Source organism: Xiphophorus couchianus, chromosome 6, assembly GCF_001444195.1.
Source record: "Xiphophorus couchianus chromosome 6, X_couchianus-1.0, whole genome shotgun sequence".
In the NCBI taxonomy this organism is placed as follows: domain Eukaryota; kingdom Metazoa; phylum Chordata; class Actinopteri; order Cyprinodontiformes; family Poeciliidae; genus Xiphophorus; species Xiphophorus couchianus.
In genome coordinates, this window is record NC_040233.1 from 2471806 (window position 1) to 2495116 (window position 23311).

A 23311-nucleotide genomic window follows, 5' to 3' on the forward strand; every position below is an offset into this window, starting at 1 on the left:
GCACAACTCAGTACCACAGCCGGCCCAAAATAGCCCCATAAACAATATGCTACCCTGGACCAGAACATACACTGCTGAGGCACGGCCCAAGTCCCCAACACAAACACACCAGCTTGTTTAATTTTTTTTACATTTTGAAGTTCAACTGAACATGAAAATGTTTCCATTGTCTTGAGATTTTATGATGCTTGTAGGTAATGAAGAAACGGAGAGAGATGGAGCCAAGAGGTGATCTTAGCAACCACACTCTAAAATGACTTTATTAATTGACCAATGTAAAAACATCAGGGCCCATGTCCATGATGGACAGACTATGTGTAATTCTCAGCAAACTCTCATTAGGCAGTTAAACATTTTAATATTTAATTTGCAGCAGTTATTTGACTTATTGTAAGCAATAGTAAAATGTTTATCTTTTGCATTTATCGGTCTAATAATCTGTCTATTATCAATACTTTTATAAATACAATTAAAAATAATCCACAGGCTGATTTTTCTATTGCAAAATTTATTTATGTTTTAATGAATCTTTGTTGGTACACATAATCTCACTTAAATACAGAATCAATACAAAGAAATTAGTATTTAAAGTGTAACTAACCCCTAACTCAGCTTTTTTTTCTGCTGTTAAACTATCTAAGTAGGTTATTTAGTGCATGTCTTTACCTTTTTGTGCATTTCTTGACATTTTTGTGTAAATTTCTTTGGTTCTGCATTATTTCCGCCTTCGGTTGAGCAGCTGGTTTATCCTATTTGTTTAAATAAGAGTACTCTGCTATTACTACACAAATATGTTGATGTTGTTAGTGGCACTGGCGGAGATTTAATAGGTCACTCAAAATGTTTGGAATATAGTAATGAACAAAAAGAAAGAAATGTTAGTGAAATGGGGATTATTTGCAATAGATAGCCATTGCAATATACAGTGATTACACTATAATTACACAATTTTGTGGTATTTTGCAGCCTTATTTTCAACAAAATTTACCAAAATACAATAATATTCAAAACTGTGATTTAATTTACACTTTAGAATCATGACATTAAATTTTCATATTACATTCCATTTCCATGAAACTTGTCATGGCTACGTATAAACGGGAAACCATATACTTAGTCTATGTGGCGAAAAAAAAACAACCCATAAAACTGTAAGGTAATTTCTTTCTTTTTTAATTTTTATATAGCTAGTTAATTAGTACTTATGCTATAAAAAAATAAAAATTCTAGTTCAGGAGTTTAAAGTAAAACTTGCTAGTGGGATCGTTCTTTTCCTAAATAATGACTAATACACTTTTTCAAAGTATATAATTTGGCTTCTGTTATGACTATGTTGGTGTCATAGATCCTTTACCTAACAAAAAATGCTCCTCTTTTTGTTTAAAGTGCATCAAATGAACTTATAACTTAATTCGTGAGTAAACTTCTACATAAAGCTGCTGTAAACCTAAGCCATGAAACTCGCCATCTGATTGGCTGAGCGTGTCCCGTGCGTCTTGTGGTAAACAACTTACGAGATGCGTGTTCATGCGTAGAGGTGGTAATGGAGGACTGTGATGTTCTGTTAGCAGGCTATCTTCTCTGTGGTATGCTATTCGTCCTTTTGATTAACTATAATATATTTGCTCCATAAAGGACAGAGTTCGGTCATATCTAGAGCAGGAGGTATGTATCTACACGTCGACGTCGCTTGGATGCAGATCGTGAACTACTGAACTCAAAATGCTAATCCGGTGGATATAGTCTGTTAGCCAGAGGAGCTGCTGTGAAGCTAATGGTGTTGCTATTGGTCGGGGTGCAGGCCATGCCCTGGTATAGATACAGAATTTGCATGCCAGTTGCAATATTTCGGCTCAGACATTCGTTCAAACGGAAGGTTAATATAAGTTCATTTTTAAACTACCAAGAGAATGCTAAAGCTAAGTCTGCCCAAGATGCATGCAAATGTTTCTATGGGATGTAACATCTGATACTTAGCGTAGCCACATCCCATTTCGGGCTTAATGGGGTTAGAGTTCTTAGTACACGCTGCCTTTCCCAGCCTGTTTATTGTTGTTTGCAAAGTTAACGCTTTAGTTGACATTGCCATATTTCCAGTATCCGCTGAATAAGACTTGCTATCATTTCTAACTTTATATTCTGCTTTGCCACACAGTCGTTAACTGATATAGCTTGTTTCATTAGCACGGTAGCTAGCCACATTTCGGGGAGATTTAAAGAGACCAGTTTTTAACCAATCAGGAGCGATTATTTCTGTGCGCGGCAGCATACAGGCTGAATTCATACTAGCTTCAAAGTAACGTGGAACATGAAATGCTGGTATGTCAACCGGCTACATGTTAGATCCTAAAAAATAGTTTATGTCAGAGAATAATTGATTAAGGAGAGATGGGTCTATCGACATTTGAACGCCTGTTCAGAATATGTATATTTTTAAAAATGCTATTAATGGGTTAGAGTTGGGGTTGTTTGAAAATGTAAATATTAAAAATCAGATAATTTTTGTATAAAAAAAATTTTTTTTTAAGATGTTACTAGAAACTTGTCAGTTGTTTTCAAATAGATCACAATTGTCTGACAATTTTAAATAGTCTTTTTTTCTTAAATAAAAAGAGAATGTCTTGCTTGTCTTTTCATGACAACAGAATTATATATCACTCAGGTCTTTAATATATGATTTCTAGTCCTTTGTTTTCTCAGACAAACAATATTATTAAATAGTAAATCAGATTCCTGTACTAGCTTGGTGCCTTGTCATGGTCATCTCCCTTCTGTTAACCATATCAGTATTTCAAATCAATCGTGCTTTTATAATAGACAGAGGCTGAAAGGTCAAATGATCAAACAGGGCAACTCTGTTTGATCATTTGATCATTTTATCTGTTTGCAGCCTCTGTTCAGGCTTTATGGTACTTGCTTTAAGTTTTGCTCTCTTGCTCAGCATCCTGAGTTAACCACATACAAGCCTCAAAATTGTTAAAAGTATTTTAGTTTAATTTTAAAGAACTTCTTACATCTTTATTCTTGAAAATGTCTATGTTTAAGGCTCAATAAAGAGTGTAGTTGTTACTGGGATCATGATCAGAGAAAGATCAGATTTATGAGTTTTTGACTGGCCAGTGGAGCTAAAAATCTTCTCATTACAGTCAGTAACTGATGATACGTCTTATAAAATATTCAACAGAATATTAACTGAACCACACAGCATTCTGGGAGATGTAGACAGAGGAAAGGCTTTAGCCGCTCAATCTCTCAGTGCCAGCAAAGCTGGGTTGGCAGCATCAACTAATTCAATCGCTCTTTGGTTGCCTAGCGACAACCTGTTGAGTAACTTGTGCAGCAGCAGTTTCAGGTTTTGCCACTGTGCCTCATAACTGCACAACATGCAGTTAAGAGGCAAATAAAAAACAACAGTGTGAAGAAAACTGCTGATAGAACAGGAACGCTACCAGTTTGGCAGTATATTGGATATTTTAAATTAAAAAAACAAATCAATAATTATTAATATTGACTGTTATGAAAACCTTGTATCGTGATAAGCTTTCCAGCCATTTCGTCCAGTCATACTTGTAAGATATTTCTTTCCCATTTCAGGTGTATTTAGGTATTTACACTAGAAACTAAACAAAAATGCATTGTAAGATTTTCTTTGCAGTGTTTACATTGTATCAAAGTGTCAGATCTTCAATGTTGTCCAATGAAAAGATAGAATAGAATATTTACAAAATTATATGAGGTGTAATAACTTTTACAAGACACTTTAAATTGCTACTTGTGCTAAAAGAAAAAGAAATCTCTCTTTTTGATGTGCAGGAGCCGCACCAGAGATAAAAGATGGCATCAGAGGCACTCTCTCAAAATCATGGTTCCAAAGTTATCATGACGTTTTATCCCACTGCTGAAGAATTCAAGAATTTCAGCCGCTATATTGCATATATAGAGTCCAAGGGAGCACACAGAGCAGGATTAGCAAAGGTAACTAATGTCTGATGTTGGGATGTAGAAAAATAAGATTCTGATTCTGCCACAGATCTGTTCTATGTTGCTAGCTGAGATAACACCGTCTCCTGACCCTTCTTTCAGATTGTTCCACCAAAGGAATGGAGGCCTCGAGGTTCTTATGAGGACATAGACGATTTGGTGATTCCTGCACCCATTCAGCAGGTGGTGACTGGACAGTCAGGCCTTTTCACTCAGTACAACATTCAGAAGAGAGCCATGACTGTTAAAGAGTTTCGCAAGATTGCCAACAGTGACAAGTAGGATTCATGTGCTTGTAATGCTGGTTGTTTAAAGCTAAAAAAGAAAAAGAAAAAAAGTTTGGTCTTAACTGCCCTGAATGCCTTTTTCAGGTTCTGCAGTCCACATTATGATGATTTTGAGGAGCTGGAAAGGAAATACTGGAAGAATTTAACATTTAACCCTCCTCTGTATGGAGCAGATGTTAACGGAAGCCTGTATGACCCTGTGAGTCGATACTCATTAGATGTTGTTGATGTGGAAGTACACATCAGTACACATTTCTGGTTGTGATGTAGTGTTTATGTGATTGGTCAAACTGATGTTGGAACATCATTATTCATATTTGCCCATTGTGACTGCTGTGACCTAACCTGGGACTGTATTCTCGCAGGATATTGAGGAATGGAATATTTGCCACTTGGGAACCATTTTGGACACTGTGGAGCGTGACAGTGGAATAACTATTGAGGGTGTTAACACCCCCTACTTGTATTTTGGAATGTGGAAGACCACCTTTGCATGGCACACTGAGGACATGGACCTTTACAGCATCAACTACTTGCACTTTGGAGAGCCCAAGTCGTGGTAAGGCCTTCCCCAGATTTTCTTCGAAAGTTGCAGGAAATGTGAAGGTGTTTTAAAATCTATTGGGAGTTATTACACAAGCATGGTAGGGTGATTAAAAAAACGGCAGCTTAGGTTTAACACAGATATACATAAGATACAGAAGACTCCAGCCAATTTGGAGCCCTGTTTTGACCATTTTGTCCCTTCCTACTTCCACTTAAACCTTTTGTACTCTTGTTGTTAAGTTACTGCATATTATTTATTCCTTGAAGTCAACTCTCATGAATTAGAGATAGTCATGAAAAGTCTTGCATAATTTAATATTATTGTACATTATTTACTGATGACTGTATAACGTGCAGTCAAGAAACTGAACAACTATCTGCTGATAGATGTTTTTATTGAAACCATAAAACCTAATTTTCTCATAATAGAATTAGGGGTGCATCAATAAATCGGTCCCCATTTCCTTAATTTTTTAATATAGGCCGATACTTGCATGTCAAACCGATCTTGTCTGCTTCTGTGAAGGTCTAAAAATCAGCCACTGTCCCCTTTTGCACTGCAGTGAGAGAGGACCAACTGAGACATGCCCACCAGGTGCTATATTTGTTGCTATATTTAGCGACTTTTCAGAATTTAAAATTTGTATAGGCCAAAATTGGAGTTGGCAAGTCAGTGATTGGCCAGAAAACTTTGTCTGATATGTTGCTAAATATAGCAAGAAAGTTGCTGAGTTGGTAACAGTGAGGAGACTATTGTTAATTTCAAATGTGCAGACATGAACTGTTAGGCTGGTCTATCAGTCAATCCATATTTCAGCAAAAAAATAAATAAATAAAATTAACATTATCACAAATGTTTATGGACTTAATTTCTTACACAAGAGTCCTTGCCTTTGTGCATTTAACTTCAAGAAATTTTTTTCTTCCGAGAGGCTTAACAACAGTTGATACAACTAAATGCTTGTAGAATCTAAACTTTGTTCTCTTTTGGTTGTTTGTAGGTACTGTGTTTCCCCAGAGCATGGGAAGAGACTGGAGCGTCTGGCTAAAGGTAAGGCAGCACAGAGCAGAGTTCTATAGAGATGAATGGTTTGTCTGTTGATCACATAAGTTATGGGAGAATGAAGCTCAGTTTTGGGGATTTTTCTCACTGTTCAGAGTCAATTCTCACTGATTTGACACTGAACAATACTGTTCAGAGTCAGATTATACCGAGATTCAGTTCTGATTAAAACACTGAAGGCAAAGAAACACCAACAACACCTTATTGGATCTTCATCACAAGTCATCAGCAAGCCCTAAAGCAGCTTACAGTCCACCTTCGTACTAAAAGATCTGTTGAAAAGAATATCATCTGATTAACCAGGCCACTTTAGAGATTGTTCTTTAATCTATTTATTCTTCTCCTTTAGGATTTTTTCCTGGTAGTTCTCAAAATTGTGAAGCCTTTTTAAGGCATAAAATGACTCTTATCTCTCCTTCAATACTGAAGAAATACGGCATTCCATTTGAAAAGGTAAGTGTTTGTTTAGCATTTTCAATAGTGATTTGTACCTGTGAAACAAGCTAAAGGCTTAATGTGTAGTTGCTAATTAGTGTATTCCTGTTTCTGTAGATCACTCAGGAAGCTGGTGAGTTTATGATTACTTTCCCCTATGCCTATCACGCTGGTTTCAACCACGGTTTCAATTGTGCCGAATCCACCAACTTTGCTACGGAGAGATGGATCGAGTATGGCAAGCAAGCAGTTTTGGTGAGGACCAGATAAAGCATGTATGCTTTTAATAGTTGATTTAATTTAGTTGTTTTAACGCCTGTCTTGCTTTCTCTTTCTCCCTCAGTGCTCATGCCGTAAAGACATGGTGAAGATTTCAATGGATGTTTTTGTCAGGAAGTACCAGCCAGACCGCTATGAACAGTGGCTGGCAGGGCGAGATACGGTGCCCATCGACCACTCAAAGCCCACCCCAGAGGCTAGGGAATTTCTGGGCGACTCTTTCAGCAGCAACAGTGACAGCAGCTTCAACGAGAGTGGCTATGAGGATGGAGAAAGGAAAAGGTATTGTAGTGACTGCTAAAATAATGAGGTGGCGGGGGGGAAATGTTCTAAATAAATGCAAGAGGTAACAATAGAAACAGTATTGATCTGTTAAGACATCTGATTCAAGCTAGACACCAGCATCCACTTTAGCTTTACCACTAATGCCAGCAGTCAAACCCAGCAGTTCACTAGAGGGCACTTTTATAATAATGTTTCATGAAATTTTTAAGAAAGAATTGTTTAAATTGGCACACTTAAACATGCAAAACTTTACAAGCAAACTAAAATAGCCTCAAAATTATTCAGCAAACAATGGAAATTTGAACGTATGTGGGTAACCTTTGTCCTGTCTGTTTCTGGTGATTCTTCAGCACGCAACGAATAGAGGCCAAAAGACACCGTGTTTGTTTGGAGGTGCCTGACGAGGTTGTCCCCAAAGATGAGGACGATGACGAGAAGTATGGAAAGAGGCCCAGGCTGAGCCTCATCCCTCACCGAGCAGTGGCACACGATGGCAGAAGAAATAAAGGTGATAAATTCATCGCAAGGGCTTCCTGTTTGGTCAGCTTAGTTACTCTGTCTTAGTTACTCTGTGGGGAAAGAAAATATATGGCCTTTTCTCATTTTATTTCCAGGGCCGCCAAAGTTGGTTGTCACGCCAACAAAGCTTACGCTGATGGACCCATTTCATAGGAGCATGTCGCAGAGCAACGGTGACGGAGGCCGTCCTCCTCATTACACCAAGACTCGAGCACCTGCAATCTCTTCTCAGACGAGGCCCAGAAATGGGCATCTGTCGGTTTCAGCAGCGCCGATGTGGACAGAAGCCCCCGCTCAACACGTGCGTAAAATGGGTGTGGCCAGTCTGCTCTTCCACAGGACTCTGAGTTCAAAAGACACTCTCCTGGTGCAAAGCTACACGTCAGAAAAGCAGCAGGATCATCACAAGCAGCTCCAAATCCACAGCTACGCTAAGGAGCAGCAGCCACGTCGCCTTCAGAGCAAAGCTTGCACGCTGACACAGGTCCAGGCTTTACCCATGGCGCTGGGCCAAGAACTAGCACAGCTTCAGCCTGGAACCTCAGTTCTTCAGATACAAGAGAAACTTAATGAATCACAAGCACACCAGAACCAAAACAATGACAAGCCTGAAAAAATACAGTTCATTCAAGACCCAGTTAGAATGGAGAAAGCCAAAGCTGAGGCCAGGTCGGCCCCCCCACAGAGCCAGACACAGCTCCATGACCTCAGCAAAGTCAAGATGGAGGCTTCCAGAGCCAAAAAACGAAAGGTCTGTGTCTCTTGACTTAAAACAATACTTATTGCCAAATGTGAGGGGGAACTATACTGCTTTCTAAAAGTCCTTCGAAATATCTAAATATATGTTCACCTCTAACATGTCAGGATAAGCAGAGCAAAGTTATCAGATGCTGAAGGGGCAGTATCATCATTTGAGCTTTACATCATGTTTTTATGTTATTCCCTCATCAAAAACATACCTCGAGTGTTGCCTTGACTCTTTCATGCATTTTTGAGAAATCCTTTAATCTCCATGGCAACCATTCAGCTGTACAAAATGCCTGGGTTGATCTAGCTCTGGCTTCAAGTTTTCAAGTCACAGAGCAGCCCTCCCCCCCAAGACTCCTTTCTCAGCTCCTTAAGACTAGCAAACACCTGGTGGATCTTTGAATCGTCTGAGCTCCTATAATGAGCTCAGACGATTCAAAGATACTTGTTACTTGTCAACGCTGATAAAAACGTCGTTAAAAGGGTTAGTACTGGAGTCATGTGATGACTACCTGAAAGAGACAGAGGCCCAATTTTAAGGCATTTATATACAATGTCAAATTTCTTTTAAGTCACGTTTGACATCTGTAGAATTTTAAAAACTGAAGTTAAAATAGTTACTCGTTTGTGCTATAACATGATTCAGTGTTGCTGGAGAATCATAATACTGCCCCTTTAAGATTGTGACTAGGGCCTTGTTACATGGCTAGTGTTCAGGCCCTTTTTGTTCTCTGTGCTCTTGCTAACTTTACTTTACTAACTTTACTCTCTGCACAACTCGCCTAACTTGCTTAATGTGATGCAGTAAAAATACCAATTCTACCTTTTCTCTTGGCATTAAACTGACAGTGATTAATACCTACTGTCCTGGTCAAAAGTTTATATACACACAAGGATAACATTGATTTCTGGCCTTTAATGTTAAATTTGATTTTTTGATTCTTTTTTTTATAAGAGTATATTATAACATTTAATTTTACTTATAAGATAAAACTTTGTCCAAAAAAGACCTTGGCACGGTCTTTTTTTTTTTTTTTCTTTTAGATTTGTCTAGATTTTCTCTAGCCTACAGAGGTTTAAACGTGTTTATGCTTGCAATATTATATGGATGCATCCTCACAAATGTTCCATATCAAATTCCAAAGAAGTCACATGTAGCAAAGCCATTGCTTGGTTTCTTGGCAGAAACACAGCTTTGAGCCCAGTTAGTAGTTTGGGATAATTGTCCTGTTGAACTGTGTCAAGCACATTTGAAGAAAGTGAAAGACATTCTCTTTTGTTATTCCCTCCATCTTGTGCAATGTCTCATTAAAACCAGGTCTGGACCAGGAAACCAACAATACAGGATAAAGTGTTTATATTCAGATGGCTACAAAAGCACTTTTTCTTCTTAGCAACCTGCTGAAGATTAACATAGGTTTATGTAAATAGTTGGTCTTGGATATATTAGATTAGAAAAAAATCTGTAGGAAATTCAAATTTGTGCACCTAGTTGTTGTTTTTACGATTTGCTGAGGTTGTTGTCATCATTCCGCCTTGAGAAAAGAACAGTTCAAAAGCTACTTTAGTGACATTTATTTTGAATGATAGTAAACGTAATCATTGGGTATCAAATTGTGATTTTAATCTATTGCTGAACTGAAACATCGTTTAGTGTCTCTGTACTGGTGTGTTTTCACTGCATGACTTTATTATGACACTCTTCCTCTAACTAACTATACTAACAAAAAAAAGTCTTAACTAAGTCGTTCTCATGGCAGAAACCGCTTTTTTCAACCGTTTTACCCCGAATTTGCTCTCTGCCTTTATTGATCTTCTGGATCCACTGTTTAAACTACAGAGTTACGAGTGTCCACTACTGGACAGTGGCATTATCGTCCTGAAAGACACCATTCCTGCAGAGCAACACAAGCAGGATGAGGTCCAGGTGATTCCTCACACTTATGTAAGTAGTTCAAGGGAGCAGAGTTTGATGACATGGTTAGGCTGAATTTGATTAGGATTTGACACACATGAGTACAGAGGCCTCAGTGGGCCCCAATGTTTCAAGCAGATTAAAATCTCCAGATTTTAAGGTGCCCACAGCGGCGATGTGATGCTTATTTTAAAGATATGCTGTTCCCCTTTTTCTCCAGCAGGTATTAGAAGAGCAGTCTTACTGCAAGCTTGAGTCAAAGAAACAGGAGCAGGAAGAAGAGCTTTGTCGACTGCCTCGCCATCACCCTCTTCTGATCAGAGAGACGTGCGGTGATGAAGGTATGAAACTGTGTAGTTCTCACTGTAAGGTGGCACTTTGACTCTGTTTTTTTTTTTTTATCACAGTTTGGTTTAAAAATCATTGCTATTTATTATTAAAACATTTCTCCCTCTTGTCTCCAGATCAGGATGTCAGCATAGAGGTCGAACAAGAAGAGAAGGAGGAGTGGGCAAAGCCACTGACCCAACTGTGGCAGAGTCAGCCTTACAACCCCCAGGCAGAGTGGGACTACAACAAAATGATGGGCCAACAGCCTCCTTACTGCTCCATCTGTCTGCTCTTCTACACTTACCACCAGGTACCAGCTACAGGACTGCTGCTACTACTATATATGTAAACAACTACTATATATGTAAACAACTACTATATATGTGTCTTTTCAGGCATGTTCCCAGCGATGTTATCCATACTTTAATCAATTAGATCTTTAATCATAGATCCTGTGCTTTGTGCTCTGAGTGATTTCATGCTTTATGATTTATTTTCCATTATATTTAGAAATCCTAATTGCATTTCCGGGGTTTACTCCAGAAAACTTGCTAACCCTGGTGGTCGGGGTTCCAGGCGGTCAACCATGTTTTTGTATTAAATGTTACTCTGACAGGAAATGTAAAAATGTTACAGGGTTATTGTGTTACTGGATGACATTGTTGACAGTACTTAAAACACACAGGTATAGTCTTGATAACCACAAACAAAAAATACAATTAAAATAAATATAATTTTTTTTGCACTTTTATTAAATACCAGTTAACTAATCAGCCGGTGGACCTTAAGACACGATGTAATGCTGCCCATGCTACGAGCCAATGTAAGCCATAAATGAACTAAGCGGCTGCTTATGGCCCCATAAATGCTAACATTTTAACAGCTGGCGATACCAACAAAAATATTAATATCGCCCACATCAAGCTGTGCAAAGATCAGTGATTGTCCAGAAAACAGTCAGATACTGACATATGAAGTCTGGTAGGTCAGTTAATGTAACGTTGTAAGGTTTAAGTAGCTGCACATCAGTTCACTGAGATTGAAATGCCAAAGGTTTGGGGTGAAATAAACTCTGTGTTCCTCTCCCCTTAAAGTCTGAGTCTGGCAATGAGAGCTCCAGCTTGATGCTGGTGAATCGCCCAGGAGGTCGTCAGTGGTCCAGGCCGCTCATCCCTGAAATGTGCTTCAACACTCATACGGCCAGAACAAATGATGGCGTACAGGGTCAGCTGTCCAATCCTCACGTCGCTGAGGATGGAACAAGCCGCCTCATCAGCTGTGCTCAGTGCTGCGTTCGAGTGCATACAAGTAAGCCCACCCCTCTGGATAGATAGACTGGAAAACAATCCAGTGTCTGCACAGGCACTCAGATATTACTGTAAATTTACAGTAAACTTAAAATAGTTGAGACACAATAAGCCTTTGCTGCCTAAAGCATTGTCAGATTTTTTAAACTGTTTTTCAGATTTAAGTTTTATTTTGAGTAGTGTTGCTTTTTACATCAAAGTGTTTTTAATGAAGAATGAAAAATACTTGACATTTTACTTCAGTACACCTCAGGAATGTATGACTTATTTTTTTCTGCTCATGCTTAGGTTGCTACGGCATTTCTGGAGAAGAGGCAGAGTTAGACAACTGGCTATGTGCTCGCTGTGAGGCGAATGCCATCACTGAGGTTAGTTTCTTGGCTTCCCTCATGTTTCCATTAGCAGTTAGCTGGTTGGAGCATTTTTTTTGCTCCTTCAGATATTGTCATGGGGGACAGTTCTCCGCGCTTTAGTCTTCAAAGTGGCTTCCTGACTCTCAGCAGTCCTGTGTGCTTCATATGGTTGAATGTTGTCTTCCACTAGGGGGCAGTGCTGAGGTGGTAAAGACATCTGAGATGCAATTTATTTACAGTAGCTTTACTTGTGAATATCTTTTTTTGCTTTACATTGTTGTTCAGTTAGCTAAATTATTTTATATTTCTTAACTTGGATTAGTTTTTGGTAACTTCCGTCTCCCACCTCCACCCAAGTAATTTTTTTACATAGTAATTGTTTTTATGTAGAATCTAAAATTGTTATTGCTGGTCAGAACCTTTGAAAATGCCTCTGATCTCAGTTTCCTTGTTACTTTCATCGCTCTAGATTAAAATGAGTCATGATTAATTATCTAACCCAGTCGGGCGTTCCTCGAGGTGCAGTTATGACTATTTTATTGTTCCCTCCTTCAGGACTGCTGCCTGTGTTCACTGAGAGGTGGAGCCCTGCAGAGAGCCAACAATGACAAGTAAGTAGTAGAGGCAGGGAAAATATGACTTAATATTTTTTCATTCGTAAAAAACACCAGAGATGGTTGAGTTTTTCTGGAGGTTCCGAAATGAACTCTGGTGGTTTTGGTGTCTGACTCAAAATGTAACACCTGGTTAGTGACGGTTTGTTCAACCTGATGCTGATTAGAGCCACACAACAAAAACATAGAGCTTACACCGCATGTTTTGAGAAGTTTTGATAGAACCGTCACCGCTTAATTATTCAGCGTGGGGTAAGTGACTGAAAGCAACAAAAAATGTTATAGGAAATTAAAAACAAAACAACAGTGTGTCTGACTGTTATGGATAAAAAAATCATTGATTTTTCTTTTACTCTAAAGTATGCTTGGGCAATAAAATGATTTTATCAATTTAATAGAATTTTCTGTTTATGAAGATTTAATTTTTCCACCAACACACACGGTGTGTTTCTGTAATTCAGTGATGTCAGCCTGCCTGCCAGGGCTTCCCTTCTTGGTTTACAAGCAGACATTTTACAGCCTGTATTTGTTCGAATTCAGGTCAAGAAGAGATAATTGAAATAAAAGCAAGTTTTAGAAAATATTTTCTGTCATTTGTAAACTCTTCTTAAGAAAAGTAAAAGAGAGGAAAATAATTGATTTAAAATCAGATTTTCTATGAAAAAATCTAAGCTTTAATATTTAAGCCACATTACCCAGCCCTACTCTAAAGTCCTACTGATTTACCATTCAGCCTGCATGTAAATAAGTGTAAATGGCACAAAAATCTGAAATTTGCATTGAAAAGGACCTGCACCTGATCAGTGCATCTCTATTTTAACTGAAGGTGTGCTAAAGTAGGAAGTCAGTAGGTGAAAGGGCACATTGAGCCACAGTCTAATACTAACTTCGTAATTTTTTCCAGAGTCAAACTAGAAATTTTTTTCGATAGGGATTTGTATTCTATCTTTAGTGTCCTCATCATGTTTAGCTGCTTTTACCTTGAAGAGTTATTTGTTTGATTAATCCAGACTTTATGGTTTCTGTTTACCTTTCCCTCAGATGGGTCCATGTTCTGTGTGCCATCACCATCCTGGAAGCGCGTTTTGTCAACATCACCAACCGCAGCCCCATCGACCTCTCTACCATCCCGCTGCCTCGCTTCAGACTGGTAAGAGCCCAGAGGCGCTTTCTTCCTTTGTGTTTGCTCTTGTTTTAAAACGGATGAAGGGAATTCCTGCTGATCCGAATTTACATCCTGTTCTCTCACATCCTTCTGTCACTACTCTCAGGGCTCCTGCACAATCTGAAAATGTGGAATTTGATTCAATTAATTTGGAAAATCTGAAAATTAAGCAGAAATTAACATGGGGAAAAATAGTTTCCAGACTTAATCAAATATTTCGATTTTTATCAATTAGATATTAGAATAAGAAATAAAGGACTTTTACATCTATTTATATTGAGATGACAACTTGTGTCTTAAGTTTTTAATTCAGCTAATTAAGATTTATATTTCTAAGTTCCTCATTTAATACTTAAAAATGGCACTTTCACCACTTTTTTACCCTCTAATTAAATCAGGTGATGTGATTTAAAAATAAAATTTTCAATTCATAAAAATAATTGGAAATTTAATTTCCAATATAAATAAATTTTTTTCCTTAAAAAATAACAAATGACAGAAAATACCTTAAAAATAACTTATAAACTGGCTGTTATTTCAGTCAGTCCTTCTGTGAGTTGACAAAGCTGGTAAAATCAAAATAAGTAAAGTACACTGGTCAGTTTGTTAAGGATTTTGACCTCTGTTGCTGGATTTTCTTAACTGACCACTTCAGGGCTTCGGTCAGAAAGCACGTTGGTCATCAGGTGTTTAAATAGGTTTACTGAAGAATTATGTCAACGATGCAAATAAATTGAAGCAGTTTCTGAAAATACAGTAATGATGAATAAAGGTTCAAAATTACTATTGCAAGAAAATCTAAATATAACAATTCACAAGCAAGTAAAAAACAGCGTTAATTCCTTCTGTGATAAGGGCTGTTTAAATTTAAATGATGCAAAACTTGGAATCAATCTAGCTCTAACTGGTCAAAGCTCAAAAACTAACGGTTAAATGCTAGATAGTTTTAATAAAAATCTACCACATTAAGAATAAAACAGACATTAACAAACTATAGAAATATACCAGCAGCTAAACAACTCTGTCAGTAGTGATAATTAGCATCTATCTATTCATGTCACATGACTAATACCACTACTCGCATCATCAATGACTGCGGCACCGGTCTCAACAGTAAACAGAAAACAGATCAGCTGACGAACATCAAGAAGAAGAAAATAAACAGAACAAACCACCTTCAGAATAAAAGGAAGCACTTCAAAATAAAAGCATATATATAAGACATTAAACTACTTGAAGAATTAATATTACAGTTATTGGGTGCACTGATATCACTCTGAACTGTGAAAACATTGGTGAAATAAAACAACTTGATTTTCCAAAAATTAAGTCTTCAAAAAATAAAATTGATTGATAATCATTTTTGACGTAGATTTCAAATAAATAGTTCGGCCGGCCCTTATTTCACTGCCAGCTCAGACGCTAGTTTCATTGTCAGTGTTACAATATTTGTGGTTGGAACCATTTCTGATAAAACACAATAGAAGGGAAAGTTTGGTACTTAAGTTGATGATTCAGTTTTCACTTTGTGCAGAGCTTCCCCTTTCAGGCTTGGTGACGTTCTGTCTGCATTATGTCATGTTGTGAGAGTGTTGGTTATGCCACAAGTTGTTAAACACAATAGCTGACCTTCTGTTCATTGATGTAGGTCACATGAATGAATGAAATGAAATGAGAAAAGCCCCATGATGTCATGATGGCACTAAAGTATCAAAGGGAAATTGGTGTAATTTCTCTTTCTAATATCTTGGCTCCGGCATGTGTCCCAGTCTCTCTGCTGCCCTTGATAGTGGACATCCTCCCCTTGTCCTTTTCCCCTTGCAAAGTCATTCTGTTTTTCCCTTTTTCTGACTGGTCTCTGTGCTCCTCCTGGGTTGTGTGAGCAGAAGTGTGCGTGCTGCAGGAAGCGGATGAAGAGGGAGGTGAAGGGCTGCTGTGTCCAGTGCTCCCATGGCCGCTGCTCCACAGCGTTTCATCCCTCCTGTGCTCAGGCAGCTGGCATCCTCATGCACCCAGATGACTGGCCATTCGTCGTCTTCATCACCTGCCACCGACACAAAGCGCCCGTCATACCTGAGGTAACCTAGCAGGGCCACAGCTGGGCTGACGGTTAGAGGTCCACTTTAGGCGACGATTATATTACATAAGTTAGTTTATTTTTGGTGTTTTTTAACTTTTTCCTACCCAAGTCAGAGAAAAGAAAAAAAATACACCATACTGAAAAACTCAACAAAAAACAAGATGACAGTAGTACAGAAATAAACAATATTTAAATTCCTATCAATGGAAAAAACACAGTGTTATGTTTGTGTGCATTGTCAAGAAAACCCAAGATCATCCCACTTCCCCATGCTGGAGATTTTAGTTTAACAGTAACAATAAATCAAGTTATTTTTAAAATTAATCACACAAGTGACATCTAGGCCCAACAGTAGACTTAAACATCAATAAAATAAATCTGGTTGTGTTGTTTTTGTCTCCTGCGAACTTTGCTTTAATTCTACTTCTTTTTTCTATCTAATTATAAGAAATCATAGTCAGGAAGAGAGATTCATGAAACGGGAAGAGCAGGTTTCCTGGAAAAAGAGGAAGTAAGTTTCCAGCCTGCAGATTTATAAAAATAGTTGAGATTATTCCTTATTTCAAAGCATACAAGTTTTAAAGAATGAAGTCTAAACATTTTGAGTAATTGGATAAGATTAAAAGTAAAATACTTACCGTATATTAATATTGGTTTATTGTAAAAATACTTGCACTTGCACTTACACTTGTGGGTACACTTACAAGTAACTAACTTTGGTGTCAAATAATTAGAATCATGGATTATTCTTGGTTTCTTTTCAGAAAACATCTGTAATAACTCATATTAAGATTATAATAAGAGTAATAAGTTATGGTTATCATAAAATTATAAATGAATGCTAAATCAGAGAAGCTAAAGAAGTTATAAATGTGATTTTGACATTGAACTTGAGATGGTGTAAAATTTGTAACTGCAATTAAAGATCACTGATATGTTGGAGGTAGATGGTAGGTGGAAGGTTAGGGGAAAAAGGGGAACTGACAGGAGAGCAGTGATGGTCAATGCCTTATTTGGAAGCAGATGAAACTTTTCAGAGAAAAGGTTGTGCAGGCAATGGACATAGGAGGGCCGTTGAGCAACCCTGAGACACTAGCACAGTCATCAGGACATATTGTGTCTAAGACTTGGATATGAGATCATCTGTCCAAGCAGACAGCCAATGAAACAAGCACAGCATCAGTGCTAGCCAATGCAAACACACCAAAAGGCTGGATAAACCCTATAAAAGGTGGTTCAAAAGAGGAACTTTTGGTTGGATCCTCCAGGCATCTTTGAGCCAAGATCAAGATGGACAAAGAACTCTGCAGCTCTGCAAAAGGTTTTTTAACCTCTGAGCGATAAGTTCAGCTGGTCTGGTTTATTTACAAATATTATATATTTTTTCACCAATATGTGCTGTTTCTGATTTAAAGAATAAATCTGAACTCCTTTTAGATTGATCTCCCTCCCAGTATTTCCTGTCTAAGCTGGATTTTAGTTCTGTATCGATTCATGTGTCGGTACATAAAACATTCAGTACAGTCCTATCGGTTTAACAAAAAACACATGCAGTGATTTGATTTATTTTAAATATGGACACATGCAAAACATTTATATATTGAAACTGAATTACACAACTAAACCAAAATTAAGCCAAGCTCTTAAATATTCCAGTTTGGAGCATAAATGTTTGTGTTTCATCTATAGTAAGCTTATAGAAAGGTGGACTGAGCCAAAGACTTAAAGCGGTGTTTTTTAACAACAACTCGCTCTACACTGAACTAACTTACCTAGACTGTAGAAAAGCAGAGTGTTAAATCTCACTGGTACAAAGAAATTGAGACTAAAGTCCAAATCCAGCAGCCTGTATAGCATTCAACCAATCATAAATGCTGCAGTAAGTTATACAACAAGCAGACATGGGACCATAAAAGGCAGAGTTTATGTTCAGCTCCTCTCAACCAACAGCGCTGCTATGTTATATTCACTTGAATTTTACATTTTAATTAAATTTTCCCCTTTTAATAAACTTGATAAATAAGAATAGTAAAGAAGGCTGGACTGTGGAGATTATCATACAAAAAAATCCTCATTAAATGAAAAACAGCAAACAATCCTGAGCATCCTCTTCATGAGACTGTTGTAGAGCAACCGTTTCTTCAGTCAGAAGCTTCTTCAGATCGCTGTCACACAGACAGGAGCCATCTTGCCTTGGTGTCGTGTCAAGTCAGCCAACAAACCCGTCTTCATAGTGCTGCAGTGGTGCTCCATGAAGCTACTTCTGGGCACGTTCTAGAACCTGTTCGTTACCCAATCTGGATCTGTCTAGAAGCAGAGAAACGTGGAGCATTTCTCTCCAAGTCCTAATCCATTAGTGGAGCGTCGCCTTCATACCTCTGGCTCGTTGTTTGATTCACTGCCGCTCTAGTTGATGTAACACTCAGTTTCTGTTCCGTAGCGCAACAAGGCCTCTCTGAGAGATCTGTCAGTGGGCCACAAGGTGATCTGTAAGCACAAGAACTGCCGCTACTACTACAGTGAGGTGGTGGAGCTGACCACCGCCACCTTCTACGAGGTGGTGTTTGACGACGGCTCGTACAGCGACAACCTCTTACCAGAGGACATCGAGGTCAGTACTGGTACAGTCCAATCAACAAACCATAACAGTTATCCTTTCTCATGATTCCATTCAAAAGGAAGGGCTGTGGTGTTTTTTTAAATAATTTTCTTTTCACTCAGCAATGCAGAGTTACAACTTAAAGAGCAGAAATATCATCTGATCATTTGAAGTTCTTTTTTCTTCTTATTGATATGAATAAAGTAAATTGCAACTAAGAACAGTATGGAAGAGAAACAAGAAAAACGACACAAAAAACCACCAATATATGCATGTTTTATTTATTTGTTTAGAGAAAAACAAAACAGGACACACACACATACACACATATAACACAAATAGGCTGATTAATACAACACCTCTAGAAAATCCTACAGCTGAATGATGCATTTTATTCACAGTTGAAGAAAACCCCACATTCTCTGATAATTGCTTAATAACAATAAAAAGGTAGGATTTTCAATCCAGACCAGGAGACGGTTCTTAGTTGAGGCTCCATTTGTTTTACTGATCAGCCTGTGTTTTTGCTGAGGTGTTCAGGAAACCTTCATGTCTTCTACATTCTTTGTTCTTGTGTCTCATCTTCTTCTTGATAAGACTCCATTGATTCTGTATGACATTTCCATGTCGCATCACACCAGGATCATGAATGTCCTGAAAGGGTCGTGGCAGAACAGATAGACAAAACGACCTATTTTTAAACTGTTAAATACCACATCTTTCTCTGCATTTGACTTGCATTTAAGATTAAATCACATGTCGCATCTTTTCACATTGATGTAATTTGGCTTTAAATAAAATAAAAACTGAATTCATTCAACTGAAAATGATAAGCACACAACTGTTATCTTTTACTTCTGTTTGTGGCCCTCGGAGGCCTGGAGGGCCACAGAAATGGCTATGGAGGGCCAGATTTGGCCTGCAGGCCCCGAGTTTGACCCATGTGCTCTCCGGGGTCATGTGAGGTCAGTCGGCCACAGTAACATTTCAGCTTTACGCAATCTGCTCTGCACTTCCTTTTAACATGCCTTGACACAGCCAGCTTCCTTAGCAACGGCCTTCTGCAGCTCAGCCTCCCAAGTCTCAACATGACTGGAGGACATAACATGAATATTTCTGCATGGAACATAACTGTTGTTGATATTTTTAGTATTATTTTGGGTTTTCATTAGCTGGCACTCTAATAATCTAAATTAGAGGAAGTGAGACAAAGTTCACACAGCAGGTGAATGCGACCCAAATTATATATATTTTTTCATCCAAATGCAACCCAGATTCACTGTTTCACTGCAGTCTGAACAGTCCACTTCCAGTCTTTTCACCCCAAAATATCCGGTTTGAACCACTTTCCTTAAGTGGACCTGAATCACGTCTGATAGTTTTCTGAACCTGCTCTGAAAACAGAGCAGGTTTTTTTTAAGTTTCTTTGTGTGAAACGTTAAAAAACTCATCTACCTGTCTGCCATCAGAATTCGCTCACGTTCTGATCTGGTGTTATAGAAAGGCTGATAAAATCAATAATATTAACTGCGAACACGTACAATTACTATACGTTGTAATCTTCTGTGGAATTGAAACGCTGCTCTAAAGTATGTGGCTCTGTGTAGAGTGTTTATCATCTCTGTATTGTTTCTGCACATATAGAAATGTGTGTAACTGTTTCTGCAAAAGTCTACACACAGAGCTAAAGTTGACACTTTGCTCTGCGTGTTTCCAGAACTGGGATTGTGTCCGGCTCGGCCCACCCTCCGCAGGTCAGCCTGTCCAAGTGCGATGGACAGACGGCCTTCTGTACGGAGCCAAGTTTGTAGCGTCCCACTCCGTCCCCATGTATATGGTAACTGCTGCTGGTCCCTCACACTGTCCTGCACATCATATCTGTGTCAAGTTTTTAATGTGTGTGTGTGTGTGTGCGCCCCCCTACAGGTGGAGTTTGAAGATGGATCACAACTCACGGTGAAGAGAGAAGACATTTACACGCCTGAAGAGGATTTGCCCAAACGAGTCAAGTCTCGAATGGTAGGCTGGGTTTCTTCTTTCTGTTCTGTCATGAATGAGTGTGAGTGGTGACCTGTGGTGACCCGCGGCGGCCTCTCTCCCTCCTCCACCCTCACCCTCATTGTTCTGTCTCCAGTCGGTGGCGTCGGACATGCGCTTTGAGCTATTCACACAGAGCAACGTCAAACAGAACTCCAAACGACAGCGAGTCATCAACTCCCGATACAGAGAGGACTACATAGAGCCTGTTGTCTACCGAGCCATTATGGAGTGACTGCTGCCATGTTTTACCAAAATAAATCACTATGGAAATGTGAAAGTCTTCATTTCTTTAGTTTTCTTGCTCATAAGTTGCCGTTCCCCTCCTTTCTTTGCTTTTCTCTTTCTTTTCTTTTCTTTTCTTTTCGTTTTGTTTTCTTTTGCTTTCTTTCCCTTTCTCCAGAAGCCTCCATATTTCTAAACTACGGCTGGGATTTAAAATGACTCGTGCTTTAAAACATCCTGTTAGACCTCTGTTCTCCGTTCTTCAGGAAGAAGCCATTAATCAGTGAAGTGTAAGCATTAGGACTGAACGGGACAGTAAGTTTAGCTTTTCTCTACTATCACTGCTTCATCAAGCTTTCCTGATCAGGTTGCAGCTATTTATTTCCAACTTTCTGTTTATTTTACAATATTGGCTTCTAAAGGAATTTTTTTTATTATTTAACTAATGCAGTTAAAATGTACGCTTTCTTCTTTTTGTCATGAACTGTTTCAACTTTGACCCCAAAGAGTTGTAGCTCCCGAATATGTTTTTTTTTTTAATCAAGTTTTTCAGACTGTAATTTCCCTCTACTCGTAGAATCGTAGAATCATTTTAATGAACTGAATAGGACTTGATTAAGTAAGTGTGTAGTTAAATCACAGCTCGTTACGGTGCATCTACTGTGAAGATGGAAGGAAGTCTAGACATGTTCTCTAAGCCTTACATTTTAAAGGGCCAAGCTGACTTTTTGTTTTTCTTTTTTTTGTCCCGTGGATTATTATAAATATTGTAAATAATAGTGTGACTTTATTTATGCAAAATGCATCCAGATTGAGAAGAAAGCTATTTTTGTCACATGCTTTTCACCAATCTAAAGACAACTTGAGATGTATTTATATTTATTATGCTGACGGGTTTTACATTTTTAGAGCGTTTTTTTGTTGTCGTTTCCTGTGCAGGAAATGGAAGGTGACAACTTCCTGTGGTTCTTGAGTTTTTCTTAAAGCTAAAGCACTTACTGTTTCTTTCAGGAAGTTTTAACCTTTGATACATCTGTGTATCCTTGACAACCACCCTGAAAATTGGATTTTATTTCCCGTTGTGTTTGTGTTTTTATTTCAACTAACTGTAGAGTATTAAATTTCAGATACTTTGAAGCCTGGTAGTTATGTGCTCTGAAGGTTTTACTCCCACTTTCAGCCCCTTATTCCTCCTCTAAGCTAGAATTGTGATAAGGAAAGTAAAAGTAGCTGGCCTTTCTGTAGGATAGTGTGGCCAGATGCTTATCTTCGTCCTGCTGTCGTCTTTAGATCTCTGTCCATAAGGCTGCTTTAAAACTTTGTAAGCATAAACTATTTGAGTAAAGTTTGGGGTAAAAAAAAAAAAAAAAGAGTGCTTTGTATCATTTATTTCTCCTTGACTATTCAAAAGCCAATCTGAGCAGAGTGTGAGGCATTTTGTTTTTTAATTCTACAGCTTTAAATCCTTACACTTTCCATTCACTCAAATTTAGCCTGTTTATTAAACTAGTTTGAATCACATTTTGTTCCTTCCCTTTTGCCTCTGTTGCTTCCGATCTGCTTAGCATGTTCTCAGAGTTGATGGCTAATCTGAATAAGCACAGGAAATCTATTTAAAGAAATATTGCACGTACACAAAACCTCAAACGCCTTTTAATAGACCTTGATGAGAAATGGTTGAGAACATTGCCGAGTTTCGAGTTGCAGACTGAACTTTGCAGAGTGCTTAATCTGCAGCTTGAACCTTTTCACCTTTTGTCACATTAGAATCACAAACCTCAGGGGATTTTTGAATAGTAGATAAAAATCATATTTGTGAAGTAGTAAAGATTAGTGGTTCTCAAAAATGCATCAAAAAAGGGTGGAATGCAGAAGTATTCAGCTCTAATATTTTGTAGGGCGAGTATAGCTACAAGGTGCAGGGTTTGTATCCCTGATGCAGGTGGATATTATTGTCCATATTCCTACCAGGATTACGTGGAATTTGGCTCCTTTTATTTTCTGGCAGTTCTGGCCTGTGTCATTGCATGGATGTTTCGTGTTGGAATTCTGTGTTCACTTGTTTGTTATTGCTTAGTTTTGATCTCATCTGACCAGAGCTGCTCCTTCCACATGTTTGTCCCACAGGACCTCTTCTGGTCTTCTTTCAACAATGGTTTTATTTTTGCAGCTATAGAGACCAGGGACATGCAAGGCACCATGTGCAGCACAGGGAACCACTGGCGGCCTTAGCACTGTGATATTTATTGAAAGCACATCTTAAACGTCATGTCTATGTAGTTACTTAATAATGATCATCACTCTACTGGCTAGTTTTTCTAACAGTCAAATGGGCAACAACAGAATAAAGTACAGCAATGACACATTAATGTCATTGCTGCACTTTAGTTGGTAATTGTTAGTAATCAATTCAAATTCAAACATTTATAAACCAGCTTGAAAAAAAAACATAGTTCAAAGATAAAATTGTAAAATGTGGGGCACAGGTAATATAGGTTTTTAAGTCCTGGAATGCTACATTTAGGCACACTACACTTAAAAAAC

At 38.3% G+C, this 23311-nt stretch overlaps 1 protein-coding gene across 3 annotated transcripts; it reads left to right on the forward strand.

Moving 5' to 3' along the window:
* Nucleotides 1–1508: 1508 nt before the first annotated feature.
* Nucleotides 1509–22119, forward strand: LOC114146733 (lysine-specific demethylase 4A-like). Of its 3 annotated transcripts, none has more exons than XM_028021042.1 (23): nucleotides 1509–1665; nucleotides 3814–3975; nucleotides 4084–4259; nucleotides 4353–4467; nucleotides 4634–4827; nucleotides 5816–5865; nucleotides 6227–6330; nucleotides 6430–6567; nucleotides 6656–6873; nucleotides 7227–7384; nucleotides 7491–8146; nucleotides 9983–10087; nucleotides 10278–10398; nucleotides 10522–10697; nucleotides 11482–11695; nucleotides 11983–12062; nucleotides 12603–12658; nucleotides 13703–13811; nucleotides 15713–15904; nucleotides 18347–18517; nucleotides 20223–20342; nucleotides 20432–20524; nucleotides 20640–22119. In XM_028021042.1, the coding sequence occupies exons 2-23, from the start codon at nucleotides 3835–3837 to the stop codon at nucleotides 20775–20777; spliced, it is 3525 nt and encodes a 1174-aa protein (XP_027876843.1). In that variant the 5' UTR covers nucleotides 1509–1665; nucleotides 3814–3834; the 3' UTR covers nucleotides 20778–22119. The 3 variants fall into 3 exon arrangements, with proteins under 3 accessions (XP_027876843.1, XP_027876844.1, XP_027876845.1); XM_028021043.1 differs by having other exon boundaries at nucleotides 10281–10398; XM_028021044.1 differs by lacking the exon at nucleotides 9983–10087 and having other exon boundaries at nucleotides 10281–10398.
* Nucleotides 22120–23311: the final 1192 nt, after the last annotated feature.